This window comes from Scatophagus argus, chromosome 20 (genome assembly GCF_020382885.2).
Source record: "Scatophagus argus isolate fScaArg1 chromosome 20, fScaArg1.pri, whole genome shotgun sequence".
NCBI classification, from domain to species: Eukaryota; Metazoa; Chordata; class Actinopteri; family Scatophagidae; genus Scatophagus; species Scatophagus argus.
Window position 1 is genome coordinate 2,222,060 of NC_058512.1, and position 15,797 is coordinate 2,237,856.

At 46.5% G+C, this 15,797-nt stretch overlaps 1 protein-coding gene across 1 annotated transcript; it reads left to right on the forward strand.

The window, feature by feature from the left end:
* The first annotated feature begins 1,461 nt into the window (after positions 1-1,461).
* Positions 1,462-14,656, forward strand: lhx5 (LIM homeobox 5). Its single transcript, XM_046375900.1, has 5 exons — positions 1,462-2,598; positions 4,435-4,658; positions 5,285-5,562; positions 7,870-8,035; positions 12,610-14,656. Exons 1-5 carry the CDS (start codon positions 2,426-2,428, stop codon positions 12,957-12,959), a joined length of 1,191 nt encoding a protein of 396 aa, XP_046231856.1. The 5' UTR covers positions 1,462-2,425; the 3' UTR covers positions 12,960-14,656.
* Positions 14,657-15,797: the final 1,141 nt, after the last annotated feature.

Consider the following 15,797-nt stretch of genomic DNA (forward strand, 5'->3'; position numbering starts at 1 on the left):
GTGTTATTACTTCCGTATTTTTATAATATTTTAATAATGCCCACTCAGCGCGCTCATACATTATCAGCTTCTTCCATATTGTTCCACGTTCTGCTTCATCTGAGAAGCTCCTTCCTTGTGAAAAGCATACAAAGACCAAAGTAAAAACCCATCTTGGCAAACCTCTGCAGGCCTCCATAGGACCTGAAAACAACACAGGAAGCGTCAAAAGGAGGCAAAGTTACAAAGTCCTTGAAGGAAATAGCACCGGAGTGAGAAAAAGATTTTTGTTCCTGTCAGAGGATGAACTGCCCTGTCATGTTATTATACCTGTCTTGAGGTCAGAACTGAGTCTGTTTTCAGTCCACCGGAACGTCATGTCAGAATGGATTGAGAATGTAAACGCTGCCTGTGGAGTGAAGCCTGAGATGCTGTGACGTGGGACCGAAAGGAGCGCCGCCCGTCGCCGTCCTTGGCGCCTCCTGCCCGTCAGGACCACGGACAGCTCCCTCGACTCTCCCCACAGGTGAGAGGCTTTGGGTGTGCACAACAGAGCAGAGCAAACAGCCCCCCCCATCACCTCCCCTTTAATTCTTCAGCACAATGTGATGAGGATACGTTCAAACAAGAGGTGATTGGACACATTTGCCTCACATGCTCGTTTTCCCACAGTAGGCTTTGTATTTTTTGTCTGCCCTCCTCCCTTCCTTTTTCTTGTCTCTTTTAAGAGGCTAAAGGTGGCTGCCTCAGTGTGTGTGTGTGTGTGTGTGTTTGTTTCCACAAAAGGCCTGAAACACACATGTTAAAACGCTGCTACCTGGAGGATAAATCCCCGCTTGGCTGATGTTGGGTGTAAATCTAACAGGGGAAACACCAAGTACACCCAGTGACACAGCAATCAACAGGACGTCAAAATGGGAATTTAACTGTAAGGTTGCTAGTTTGATACCATGCATACCGGCGTACCCTTGAGCAAAGAGAGGCCACACGCTCATACATGTGGATGGTTAAAGATACTGAAATAAATTTTTAAAAATACAAACATAAAATTGAATAATATTGAAATATCGTTTCATAGACGGGCAGATGGGAGTGAAAACAAATGATGCCGACACTTGACAGCCCTGTTGTTTATCTGTTCTTCTCTAAATGTTGTCTTGAACGACCTGTAATGTCGTCAAATGAGCCAAAATTCGCACCTTCGTCGTCAGTGGCGCGTAAAGAAAAGGCGCTTTGACGAGTCTCACTCCTCCTCTGGCACGAATTAGCGTATCGCATGTTTGCTTAACAGCAACTAACAAAACCCGGCTGTTGGTAAATATTGAAATTCCCTTCGATCGGCGGCCACTCTGTTAAAGCACCGGGTGACCAGGTTCTCCCTATTGATGAGCTCCGGCTAATCCATCGCATTTCCCTGTAAATAGCCGCGTGCATGAGAAAAGGCCCGCGGCCCCGCCTCTCCGCCCCGCACGGCCACACTGTGATGCAGGAGCGTTTTGTCACAAGGCCATTATGAGGCCGTGTAGCATTAGCTCTTGTTCGGCTACTCCCACTCCAGCTATTCACATTCATCCAGCGCCGTGCCGTTTCGAGACGCCCTCCCCTGCCTGTTGTGCAGGTATTTCCTAACCTTCCTTTTATTTGTTTATTTATTTTCGTGAACTTTCAAGTTTGACACCAACATGTTGCGGGGGGGCTCTTGGGTGGCGTTATCTACCCGGTAGCTGTTGCTTCCTCCCTGTGAAGTCGGTGTGGTCTCCATGACCCACCAACGAAACCCTCCACATGCGGGCTGGCCTCTGAAGTTGCCACTGAAAACCGCCAGCATCCGCGGCCCTGTTTCTGTACAGCGTGTGGTTCAGGTTTGCTCGGAGGCTACAGCTATGAACGTGTAACCATGACAACTGTCCTCTGATTGGCTCTCCCGGCACGGGAATTAACAGGGGCGTCATCCAATGTGAGCGCAGGACGCGCCTCGCGCTGGGAAAAACCTCGTGATAACCCAGGCAGAGTGATGCTGAAAGTGGCGACGTGAGGTGAGCCCGAAGGAAATGACTGGACCCAAAACAAAGCACGAGCGAGGGGATGAAATATCAGAAATAAGCGCGCTTGAATAATGACGTTTTAACGTTTTGTGCCCGTGAGAAAACATGTCCGGTCCGTCCACCACGCAGTCCACCAGCTGGCGCGGCTGAAAACCTCTCCTCCTCTGCTCCGGATTGTGGATTGTGACAAGTGCCAGGACCGCAGCCAAGCAGGAGCAGGACTACAACAGTTCCAGCGGATTGTGACTCCGCTGCCTCTGAGCGGGAGGTCCCTCCAGTTTCCGCCTGACAGCACACCTCCCGGAGCCAAGACGTTGTTCCGCGTAGACCCGGGTTGCCCCAGTCCGAGCAGCGCAGTCGGTGTGGGAAGGTCGGCACTCGGCGTCCTGCAGGCCGGAGACATGATGGTCCACTGTGCCGGGTGCGAGCGGCCCATCCTGGACCGGTTCCTCCTCAACGTGCTGGACCGGGCCTGGCACGCCAAGTGCGTCCAGTGCTGCGAGTGCAGCTGCAACCTCACCGAGAAGTGCTTCTCCAGGGACGGGAAGCTCTACTGCAAAATGGACTTTTTCAGGTAACACAGAGTCCGGCTGCTCAGCTCCGATGGCAGCCACGCCACAGGAATTCTGTGGATGAAATAGGTATAAAAATATCGAAAATAAATTAAGAGAAATAACAGAAAAAAATAGCATTAGGAACAATACTGTGGCCCTAAACTTAAATGTGATGAGCACAGGGGTTAAAATTATCTCACCACGGGTTTAAAACAATTTACTAACTCGTGTGTGGATAAAATAAAAATAATCTTCCACCTAAAATAAATGTAAGAAATATGCCTGATAACTTCTTTATTTAAAACTTTTAAATCATCTCTCTCTTGAAGTAATTGTCACATTATTATCAGGCCTCTGCAATTAAAAGAAAGAACGTCTTTAAAAAAATGTCATTTCATTGTTGGGCCACGTGTGTTGTGTGCTTTTAAATCTTTTATTTTTAAATCTTTTTTTCCAGATCCAGACAACACTTTTCACACCCCCATTAGGCTATTAACCGGTTCACAATTCCCCCAAAATAAGTGTTTGAGGTAATTGGGTGATAAGTGAAGCCCTTGTTTGTCCCGTCTCACTCTCTTAGCATCATTTTCATTTGTGTGTGTCCGTTATTTTCTCCCAAATTGTCTAATGACACGTAGGACACATTAGGCTTTTGTCGGGCCGGGCTTTTGTTGGCCTCGGACGGCCTTGGCCATCATATTACCGCAGGTCCCATCGAGCGGCGGATTTAAATGGGCAGCCATTAGCCAGGCGAAACAGTAATCACCCTAATATGTCCATTTGTTGTGTAAGTAGAGCTGTGGCCCCTGCGCCGGGGGAGGCTCGGCCGTGCATGTGAAAGGGACAGCGAGGCGATCGGGCTGCAAATGGAGAGACAAGCCTACATTAGTGCTAAAACAAAGGTGCACAAAAGGAGCGCTTGCTTGCACCCCGAGGCTTAAGACCCCCCCACACCGCCCCCCCTCTCAGATAGGCCGGCTGAAAGGCCAGGTAAACCAGGCCCGGTGTGAGCCTCCGCTAAAACTCTTCTGACTAATAAAAGCGTGCGTGCAGGTGATGAAAACACCCCGAAATGAAGGGCAGACTCCGGTCGGACGCGGTTCCTTCCAGCTCGCCGCCTCTTCGTCATGCAGTCAGGACCAGGAGGAGCAGGAAACCCGCCGACTTTATTTTCGGCCTATTTGTGTATCAAATTGATGAGTCTTCTCAGCCGGTATTTAAGCGGGTGAATATGGATTAAGAGAAGATTTCCACGCTAAGATGCTCCTGCTCTGCTTAATCCCATAATATGTGCCACGCTACAATGTGTTGATTGTCACTAATGCGTTCTGCGTGGGGTTATTGTCAGCAGCTCGGCGACGAACCGGCGAGCACGACGCCTTTTCTGCCTCCACTTTTATTAAAAAATAAAAAAGAAAGACAAAAAGAAGTCTTTTAGTGCCGCCATGATGAGCACCGCCAGTCAGCTGTTTGTTTGTTTTGTTTTACTGTCAGTAATTGTTTACAAATGACTTAATACTCCACCGAATCATGCGGAGTTTTACTCTTGTATTATTATTATTATTATTATTTAGTTCTTGTATTTGTTGGTATTTTTGCAGTTTATTTTCTGTAAATATTTTCCCACTCAGTTGTATTAATTCTCCACCCTCCGCACGCCTTTTCTTGTCGCTCATGGAGGCACAAAACAGGCCGATTTGAGCATTTTTAATGATCATCAAACAAAGACTGCAGTAATGTGTTGTTATCGGAATGTGTGGGGATAAACAAGAGTGTAAATCTCGCTTTTCTTTTCTTATCACATATATATATATTTAATTACATTTCGTCTTTATTTCTGGTGTGTGTGTGTCCAGGCGGTTTGGCACGAAATGCGCGGGTTGTCTGCAGGGAATCTCGCCAAGCGACCTGGTCCGCAAAGCCCGCAGCAAGGTGTTCCACCTGAACTGCTTCACCTGCATGGTGTGCAACAAGCAGCTGTCCACGGGAGAGGAGCTCTACGTGATAGACGAAAACAAGTTTGTGTGCAAAGAAGATTATTTGAGCTCCGGGGCCATCAAGGAAGTCAACTTGAACTCAGGTAATCGATGATTCCGCCGTCGTGTGTGTGTGTGTGTGTGTGTGTGACGTGGAGGGCCCGTGTGGATGAATAAACACACGTCAGATAAATAAAACAGGCTTTTGCAGGGGCCAAAGACAGGCCGGGGTCGGAGCCTCTCAGTGACGGGGTTTTGCTTGGAGTTTCAATATTTACCTCCGCGGGACATTTTCTCTGTTATTGTACGCCAGCATCCACCTGGGACGTTCGCGTGAGCTGCTTCCGCTTTTCCTCCACTCAGCCTCCACCCACTGGCCCGCACAAACACGTTAAACTACGCGCGTGTATAGAATTTATTTTGGTGCAATAATTCTGCTTTTAATTCCTCCTATTTTAAGCCGTTTTTAGGTGCAAATGAGTAAGTTAATAAATCAATAAATATATTTTAAAGAAGAAAAATATTTGATAGGAAGACAAAAGCAAAAATCGATTTCTTTCTTTCTTTCTTCTTGTTTTTTTGTCAAATCTAATATTTTCCAGTGTGGTTTGTGTTGCTTCTGTGCATCTGAAGGCCTCATTAACGCAGCCCTCCACCTCCTCCTCCACCTCCTCCTCCACCTCCTTGTCAGCTCGTGACCTTCCTGTTTGTTTTCCCTCCCGTCCTGCAGTGTCGTCGTGTACGGATAGGAGTTTATCGCCGGATCTGCAGGACCCGATACAGGACGACATAAAGGAGACGGACAATTCAACGTCCTCTGATAAGGAAACGAACAATATTGAGAATGAGGAGCAGAACTCGGGGACCAAAAGGCGGGGACCCCGGACCACCATCAAGGCCAAGCAGCTGGAAACGTTAAAGGCCGCGTTTGTTGCCACGCCGAAACCGACCCGGCACATCCGGGAGCAGCTGGCCCAGGAAACGGGACTAAACATGCGGGTGATCCAGGTAAGAAGAGCCCAGTGACTGATCACAGATCAGTGAGAGCTGAAGGCCTCGTTAGTCCGCCCTGTGAGCAGCACGCGGATCCAAATTTACTTTTTTCTCAAATATTAACGGCGGCAAAATGATAGGAACTAATTCATACGCGATTAAGCCAGAGCAGATTGCATTTGAATTTACATTTTATTTTATAAAAACAGTTTGGAGTTAAAACAAACACAGGAGGAGGCGGCGTGTCGTCTGAAATGAGGCTTTTATATTCCCACACTCATTCTGCGTTATTGCTGTGCCTTTCATGTTATTGTCTAAAATAAATTGAATATTATTTTTACTTTATTCTATTTTTCATATCTAGAATTGAATGCTGCAGCTTTTAACCGCCCATGCACCGTCACTTCTTCTTTTGAACAATTATTTTCAAACGTTTAAAATTCAGATAATCATTCCGAGCTCTGCAGGCCTTCATTCCTCTCTCTGAAATTAGGATCTGCGGTGGTGTGTGTCATAAACACCATGATTATTTTATTTTATTTTTTAATTCTTAATTTTTTCTTTTTTTACATACAGAATATGATTTATTTAGTGCAGGCAGCAGTTTATTTCAGTAATCATACGTGTTGCACAGCCATGAAATTAGTGAAAGGTTAGTTGTGTTTGTGCCACAGGCAAGAGGAACCACACACACACACTCGCACACACACGCTCGGCGTCTGGGTGCACACTGTGTCAGGATGATTAGCACCATCTCTGCCAACTGTGATGTGGCTTTTTGTGCACTCACTGTAATTATCGCTGATTTCACAGATTTACATACCACCCTCCCCTTTCCCACCTCTCTGCTCTTACTCACTTACAGCCTGTTCCCACTGCTTATTAGAGCAGACCGGGGACCCTCATCCATATCATATACTGCATGCTTCTGTGTGTGTGTGTGTGTGTGTGTGTGTGTGTGTGAGAGAGAGAGAGCTCAAACAGTCGATAGATCCATCAGTCAATCAATCAGTCAGTCAATCAGGCACTCCAGGCCCTCACACCCCCACCCCTGTGTGTGTGTGTGTGTGTGTTGCTCAGAGCCAAAATGGAGGCTGTGTTTCGTCATCTTCCTGCTCGTTGGCTGTGTGTTAAATACCACAGCTCTCAACACGGGGAGCCACGCTGCTCCTCCAGCATGTGTATGTAATCCCTAAGCAACGCTCTCTCGAGGGGAGCGACAGCATTTCCATAAAAATGTACCCTACAGTCAGACGATTGTTCTCAATAAGCAGGTGTCGCCTCTGCTGCCGGAGCACACAGAACAGAGCCTAAGTGGTTTTAGGTGTTTTTGTGTGTGTGTGTGTGTGTGTGTTTTTGTTAATCTGCAGCACAGTGGGATCCTGCCTCTGGTGTAGCCTAGCTGGGGTGAACACACATCATTATGCAGCAGTGATGCAAAGGGCGAAACGAGATGTGTTATGTGCTTATAATGCAGACATTCTTCCATATGGCGTGCAGTTTGCCAATTCTGAAATCCTCCTTTGTTCCTCTCCAGTTTATTTAACGTCGGCGATAAGCCTTTTGTAGCTTTGTCTGTTTATTTTAACTGGTGCAGAGGTGCTTTAGGTCGCGCACTGGGATGTGTTCACGTTACTCCGCTGCTCATCTTCGTTTTCACAGATAAGGCACTTTATTCTTTTCCTCATTTCCATCTGTTTCCACAGATATACTGGAATATTTGTACACATCTTTAACGTATACCCCACCTAACTGTAACTGCAGTTTTAACGCTTTAACACCCAGTTGATTTCTAGCCATTCTCATCAACGATTTAACCATCATTTAATACAAGTGAAAAGGGGCCTCGTCTGGTTGTTATACAGTAACTTCAGTTCAAAATGGAGGAGTCAAGGTGGAGGTTAATTCTTTGTGTCATTTGTAGGGGATGGTTTCTACATTTTGAGGCATATAAAGGATTTTCTTTTTCTTCCCCCCAGACTGATCAAACAAGAAAAAAGCATTTCAAGTTGCGTTTGAATTACAGTTCAAACGCAGACTCTGTGAAACTCTGAGAATGGAGCTGAATGGATCAGTGAAATTGCCTCACGCGATCGGGATTCACATTAAGCAGACGCACATCAGTGTGTTTAAAGTCCTGTGTGTCGTGTCTCGTGCAGCAGACTGAAACGTGCGGTGGTTTGCACTCTTTAGCTCGCCGCAGCACACCTGAAAACAGGGTGACGTCAGAGAAAAGGCTGCAGTTCGGGCTCCTGAAGCCCTTTTGAAAAACGATGACATCGGCTGATAAGTTTGACCCCCCGTCTGTCTGCTTCCATGCAGGTTTGGTTCCAGAACAGAAGATCCAAAGAGCGGCGAATGAAGCAGCTGAGCGCTCTGGGGGCCCGGCGGCACGCCTTTTTCAGGGGCCCGAGGAGGATGAGGCCCCTGGGAGGGAGGCTGGAGGACTCAGACATTTTAGGACCTGGGGCCTACGGTTACTACGGAGGTAAGAAAAAAGTGCACATGTCGTGTGCATTTAAACACACCGTACCACCACCTCGTGCAGTATTAATGTGAAATACTGGGCCCTTTGTGTTGGGCCTGCAGAGGGTTTCAGCTCTAGCTGGAAAACACGCTGGAAGAAACTTTAGTCAAAAACACCAAGTCTGGTTTGGCTCATCTCAGTGCTCACGGAGGAATTTAAGTCAAGAGTCTGAAGGCTTAAAATAAGCATAAAACCTCCATAAGTGTCACAGCTTGTTGTGCAGCCTGGAGGATGAATGCTAGAGGGGAACAGATGTGCTCCAATCAGACTCTGAGTGAAAGGATGGCGTGCGACAGCCGTGCATTTTGTATTGATCTCTCCGCTGTCACAATACGGGCCTTCAAATGGTGTAAAAGTAAAGTTCAGCCAGTTTTGCTTTGCCACCCTGCAGCAGAAAGGTGAAGCCGGGACCCTCGACGGCTCCGAGGATTTGATGAAAAATCTTTCTCTTTCAAAACGAGGCTGCAGTGTCGTCAACAAATTGTGGAGGTGAAAGAGGAAGGCTTTTCACTAACGCATTAGAGCACATTCAACAAAAGTAGCCACAAAAGTACGGAAGACAAAAACGGGCTAAATGACAAAAGAGCTGACATTCAAGCTTTGTATCCTTTGTATCTTTTATATGTGAATGATAACCAGCTGTACCCTCTCACCCAGAGGAGGAGAAAACATACTGAGTTGTATGTGATGCTGGAAACAAGTTCAAACATTAATTTCGCATAAAATTTTCATTTGACTTTGGCAAACTTTTGTATCCGTCAGCCTGTGAAGGCTCCCGTCCAGTGGAGATAAGGTGCTCTCGGTCTGGGCTGCTGTTTGCACATGTGATAAAATGATAAGCTACAGCAGTGATTTTCTTTTCTTATCACGTGTGCTGGAATACAATTTGATCTCCAGTAAGCATTCAAATCAATATTTTAAAAAATGCTTGTCAAGAGCACTTTGGGGGGTGAAAGTCTGGATCCTCCGCTGGTCGCCAGGATCAAGAAAAGAATCATTTGAAGACGACAGCAGGTGAATACTAAACACCAGCCTGACGCTGAACGGGAGGAGCAAACGAGAGGCGGCTGTCAGGTAGATCAGCAGCTTGTCTTGGTTTCAGGGCAGCACATCTACCTGAGGGGGAGCGGGAGCGGGAAACGGAGGACAAAACCCACCGGCCCTCGCGCTCGTCCCTCTTGTTTTCTTCTCGTGCTGCCTTTCACATCCTTTTGTGGCGCAGCGGCAGCACGGGCCGGTCTGCGCGCCTTTATGTGCGTCCTTATGCTGCTGCCCCGCGTGCGCAGTGCTGCGTCTGCATGTGCGGGTGTAATTATAACCGGCAGATCCAACCCCCCCTCCCCAGCTTTTACTCACACACACACACACACACACACACACACACACACACACACTGAGGCCACAACGCGAACTCGTTGCTTGTTCTCAAGGTCGGCCAAACGAGCGGGGCCCCCAGTTTGTGAGATCAAAATAATTAGCTTGTCTGTGAAAGTCATGTCAGCTCTTATTGTTTCTCCCGATGATTTCCAAAAAGCCACGTGCAGCAGCAGCAGCAGCAAATCAGCGCAGTCGTTATAATCAGGCAACATATTTTGCGATACGTAACCTGTTGGTTCCTGCTGGCTGTTCGGACGGAAACAGCTGAGTGAGGGGCGCATATGGCGGGCGGATAAAGTCTGCCATCGATCTCGGTTCAACAGAATGGATTTAATGTGACTGAGAGGGGGATGCACATTTAGAAGCCGGATGTGGAAGAGGTGAGAGGCGGAGGACAGGTGGAGGTTCGCCTTGTTAATGAATGCAAACTGTGCGCGCAGTAATGAACGGCTCCTTTATAAACCATTTCAGCTTTTGTCAATATGCAAAAATCAGCCCTCATACGCAAAGTCACATGTGATTTTCAGCCCGCTGGCTCTTGATTTGAGGCTGAAGTCACGCTGAATGTATAGCAGTGAGCTGTTTGGAGACACCACCCCCCTCCACGCTTTAGGATTAAAGGAATATTTTGACATTTTTGGCTAATATGCTCATTCGCTGTCTCGCAGAGGCTTAGATGAGAGGATCGATTCCTACTCTCGTATTTGAGAGTGGAATCAATCGAAAGTGAAAAAGCTTTTAAAAGAAATATTTCTTTAAAGTTCAGCAGCTCTTACAGGCTCAGCTGGACAACTCTGAACCAGTCAGAAATGCCAAATATATACAACATACACACAGGACAGAGGCCTGGCTTATAACTATATTCTTAGATTTTGACCTCAGCTCGCTCTTAAGATCATTAAACTTACACATCTGTCATCTACCTTGCGATTTCCTCTTATATATTAAGGCCACAGACCAAGAGAGAAAATCTAACTTTTTGGAAGACGACAACGCCGGTGGAGGAGACTGAAGCCAGGCGGCAGGTGTCAGCAGAAACACTGTGGCTCACACTAAAAAGAAACGATCTGACCGTTAACTGCTCGCACCTGTAATTGATAATCCCTGTCACGCCGCTCACGCGTGCGTCTCAGCCTGCAGTACCCCGACATCACCAGCAGGTCTGGAGTTTTTCAGACATACGACCATCTTCACGTTAAGGAAAGGTTTGAAGATGAACATTGATCCCAAGTCTGTTTTATAAACGGAGTCTGCTCTGAGAAGCTCACTTTGCTGGTTATTTGCAAGTTTGTATTGGAAGAATGTTAGAGTTGCAGGTTTGTTTGCCATATTTTTTCTCTGAGATTCCTGCCTATGAGCGAGATGAATGGGCTTTTATTTTTGGAGTGCAAAGCTTTGGAAAGGCCTATTCAAAATAAATAAAGAAAGAAAGAAAGAAAAAAAATCAAATCGTTGCTTTGGATTCAGCCGGTGAACAGCACTCAGTTTATTAATTATTCAGAGCACAGGCACAATGTTGAGACACGTCCAACTGATGATTTCTAAACCAAAAATTTGAAATGCTGTGAGTCCAGGAAATGAAATTCCATTTGCTTCAGTTGTATTTGTGCAGAGGCAGAAAGTCAGAGAGACAAATAAAACCCGGACACAAAAATATCTGCACATTACCAGGGCTAAGCGACAGAATCTGTTTAATCATTTGGTTTAACACAATCCCATAAATCCTGATTGTAATGGACCACGTTCAAGACGAATGCCACCACGCTATAGAGGTGTGAATGAATGAACACGCCTGGAGACATCAAGCATCATTTGGGAGCCAAAACTGAGCCAAAACCTCTCAGAGGCATAAAGATGTCAGTCAGTGTCAGAGGTTGCTGAGAGAGTCTTTGTAAATCCCAGTGTGTGCTGCAGATTGTCTGTGGAACTGACTTACTGCAGCGCTATGAAGCGAATGCTGCGTTTATGGGCAAGAAAGACAACTCAACAGCAATGTGACTGGCTACGTTTTCTACAGACGGTCGTGGTCCTCAGAGGGTGAATCAGACTGACTTTGGTGGCGTTGCCTGCTGGTTTGTGGACAGCGATTTTGGACTCTGTAGTTTGGTATTAAGGTTGTCAACATTTTGTTTTATTGAAGCCGGATGTGACGATATTTGGACGAGATGGTGGAGCAGCAGGGGATACTGATTGGATCTGAGAACCCGCGGACTGCCGTGGTGGCCACTTGTCAATCACAAGGGTAGCCCCGCTCCAAAAGCTTACCCTACTTCATTGTTTGAAAACCGTTGGCTGAGGTCATTAATCAGCTCATTTTCTCATAAACTTACATACGTGTTTTTGAGTCCAATGGAGACTCCCCCTGCTGGCCATTAGAAATATTGCATTGGCTTCACCTCTCAGACCCAGAAGCTCCAAGGCTGCATCATTGATTTCAGTGTAAAAATGAAAACGGAGTAGCCCTGTCGCTACCAGGCTATTGATAATCCAATGCTGTAAACGATCAAAAAGCACTGAGTTTATAGCAGTTAATTGGTCAGTCAGTTCATGAATAGAATCTTTTTCTGTCAAGCAAAAATACTGCACACACTGTTTGGCTCCGGCCTTATCGAATCATGACGAGCATCTTGTACTTTATTTCTCACATTGATAAGTCCAAACAATCGATTGATCAGGAAAGCAGTTGTCAAGTTAGCTGATGATAAGATAACCCTTAGTGGTTGCAGCCCTTACCGGATTGCATGCTGGGAATAATGGAGCATGAGGCCGGTGAGATGGAGGAGCGTAGGTAGACGGATGTTGCCGCAAGCAGCATCCATCCCGGCAGGGCTGCAGGGATGCTGGAATCTCATTCTGGATTTCCTCATCCAGATCCAGAGGCTTCAGCGGGGGAATCGGTCGGGGTGCACGCATGGCCGCCGGCTGAATGAGAGCGGGAGATGAATGCGGTGTGTGAAAAGCGGGAGAACTGAGGTGGAGAAGTGTGGAGTTGTTTATACACTCAAATGAGGCTGTTGGACACCGGTTGGTTGGAAATTGGACATGATCAATTTCACCACTTAGGCAGGTGTGGAGGTGTGTGTGGAATCCGCTGTGGGCCGTCGCGAACGCTTTCATATTCAAAGTCTAACCTCATGACTTCTCATCTCCCTCCACAGAATACCAAGGGGACTATTACGGACCAGGAAGTAACTACGACTTCTTTCCCCATGGCCCTCCGTCCTCGCAGGCTCAGTCTCCAGCCGAGTCCCCCTACATCCTGGGCTCTGGACCCGGAGCCATGGAGGGATCGGGCCACCACCCTTCAGATGACCAAAGGTTCACGGACATGATCTCCCACGCGGAAACCCCCAGTCCGGAGCCGGGCTTACCGAGCTCCATGCAGCCCGTCCCGGGGGAAGCTTACGGGGGCGGACCCAGTCCTCCATTCTCCTTGGCTAGTAACTCCAGCTACAGCGCTCCCATGTCCCACCAAGGCCAGGAGATGGGAGAGACCACAGCCTGGTAGAGGACGAAGCACAGGGACCATTCCTGGGCTGAGTCCCAGCCCACTTTATTCAGGAGATGAATGGAAAAAAGAAATGTGAAAAAAGTACTACTGAAATTTTTATGGAGGACTTTTTAACGTCTCGGACTGATTTTCACATCCGATGGACATGGAATCGAGAATGGGACAGCTTGCTGGAAAGAGAAATACTTGCTGCCCAGTAGACACTCCAAAGCGTATCCCTCACTGGATTACTGGACTTGAATTATTTTAAAAAATGTCGCGATTCCACCTAGCAAAAATCGCCTTCCCCTTGACGTTAACGAAGGTTCAAATGCTCTAGGAACACGTTAGAGAGAAACGCCAAAGGGGACATCTTTAGTTCTCTTAATTTCTCAACACTTTTTCTTTTTTTTTAAATGTTGCTTCAAAGCAATATCCTCCCCCCTTTCGTTCAGTCGCTCTACATCTGTCTTCACTATCTACCTTCAGTGTCAGAAAGACAAAGGACCAGGTTTTAATACACGCTTTAACGTTCACACACAAACACGTACGTATGTGGCGATCAGGGCAGGAAATGTTCAGTCGAAAACGCTGCTTTAAACTGTGCACCTCTGTGAGACAGTATGTCAGATCCAAGGCTGCTCTTTGGTGGAAGCTGCACGCACACACACGCACACACACACTGGTATTCACACCTGCAAACACACACACACATTTCAGCTATGAGTCCCTTAATGCACTATAAGCGTTCTTGATCATAGCTCTAAAGAAAGATGTCTATACCATTATTCAATTCATGTAGACAATTATGCAGACACTTGTACTCACACACACACACACACACACTCACTCTCACACACACACTCACACACACATGCAGCCGGCCCTGATAGTTCTGCACTGCTTCACCTGACCTTCCTTTTGTTACTGTCCCTGTTAAAAAACATGTTTTAATGGAAATGATTTTCAAAAGAACATTGAACCCATAATGGAGGATCTCCTTCAGCAGCTGAGGTCTCCTTCCTCTAAAGAGAGAAAACAAAAGAGGGGGCAGACAACATCTGTGACACGACCACAGTCTGCTCTGAAGCACTCATTGCCATCTAGTGGCCTTAAAACACACAGAATTAAAAATCAAAGCAGCACACGGTCCTGCTGTGTGTACACGAACATCTTCGTACTGCGCAGGATGTGGTGATTTTTTTTTTTTTTCCTTTTCTAGATAATACCAACAGATAATTCTGCAGTTTCGGGGCCAAGTGTCATCAGGGTTCCTATTGCAAAAGTCAGCCTTTGTGGAACTACATTAAAAGAAATAACATTTTAATTTGTCTTTGCAACACAGAAAGGAGACGTACAAGCCAAGTGAGCGGATGTTATTCAGTACGAAACCTCTCGAGATTCCTCACGTCCATCCCGTCTTTTGCTCATCGTACGCAACATTTGAACAGATTTACCACTTAAATTGCTATTTGTTCACAATGAGTTTACTTGGAAATATTGTTTCAAGATGGTTTCCTTTTAACGTTGTAAAAGATCCGGAGAGAATGTGTCTTATTTCTGATGTGCTGAGATATTCTTGGATACAAAAGTGTGTGTGTGTGTATGTGTGTGTGTGTGTGTGTGTGTGTGTGTGTGCATTTAAGGCAGGGGTGGGCCAAGGCTGTATTATTTCTATGTAAATAGCACTGGTAATAAAACCTTCTCTTACAACTGGAAGAACTGGATTTCTTCTTAAGCATCGTCACAGTCTTATCTTCTTTCACTTTCTACACCTCTCCATTTATATACTTTATATTCATATGTAAGTAAGACTATTTTGCACATTTTGAAAACAGAACACATAATGAACCCATAAAACATGAAGCACTGTTATCAGTCGATAAAGTCAGTTTAATGAGGTCCGTCTCATGTAGATACTCCACGTTAATGCTGGTATGGTTCTTTAATAAGGCGACTTTATACTTTGAAACAACAGTTATGGCTTTATTAATATTTATCAGATCACTTGTTATAGTTTTACAGACCAATTACAGACCGTTTGTTTCTGCTGTTCTGCGCACAGTGATAAACATTAATACTTGTGTACATAAATCTGCATTAACTGGTCATTTTTGGCAACTGGAAGGTGCCGCTGCGAGCTGAAAACACAACATTAGCACAGTTTTAGCTTACATGCTAGCTTAAAAAGCTGCCCGTTTGGCCTCCACTTCCAGCAAACTCAGCGACATGAGAACTCCTTATGAGTCCAACATTCACTTTGCTGTCAGCTCCACCGGCCCCTGAGGCGAACATGTGGCCCTCTAGCCGACAGATGCTGCAGCGGCTCCACCAGCTAGCTGCTAGCTCCGAGTCTCTGCTGTTTGGTGCTGGGCAGGTGGCTCACGGTGATCTTTATAGACCTTTTATTTCTTCACCTGTAGAGAGCAGCAAGATGGAGCCAAAACAAAGAGCTGAAGGTGCTATAAGAGTCTGCAGAGATGAGGGGAGGTGTAGGTGGCAACCAGGAGTCCCTGCTTTCACATCGCCTGCAGCCATTTGATCGACGGTTAACATAAAAATATTGACTGGAGTTAAATTCTAAACTTTATGCGTTACTTTAACATGCAGCATCAGCAACACAAAGGCTGCCAACTGAAGTGGAGTCCGGACTTTTTCCACGCAAGACCTTCCCTCCTTGCATGAAACTGACTTGAGACCAGGGCCTTCGGGCAGCCCTGTCCCTAACAGGGTCCCTGTGACCCCCCACCCCCTCATCCCCTTCCCCTCCTCTCGCTGTGGGGCCAGGTGGGCAGACGGCGGCCCAGGTCTGTGGTAATTTTCCCCCTGACTGGTTTTAATGTAAAGGGTAATGTG

What these genes read in the sequence shown, in the direction of transcription:
- lhx5 (XM_046375900.1), top strand. Translation starts at nt 2,426, where the DNA reads ATGATGGTCCACTGTGCCGGGTGCGAGCGGCCCATCCTGGACCGGTTC. An exon ending in TGCAAAATGGACTTTTTCAG is followed by an intron (nt 2,599 to 4,434) that starts GTAACACAGAGT and finishes GTGTGTGTCCAG; the next exon opens with GCGGTTTGGCACGAAATGCG. An exon ending in TAAACATGCGGGTGATCCAG is followed by an intron (nt 5,563 to 7,869) that starts GTAAGAAGAGCC and finishes GCTTCCATGCAG; the next exon opens with GTTTGGTTCCAGAACAGAAG.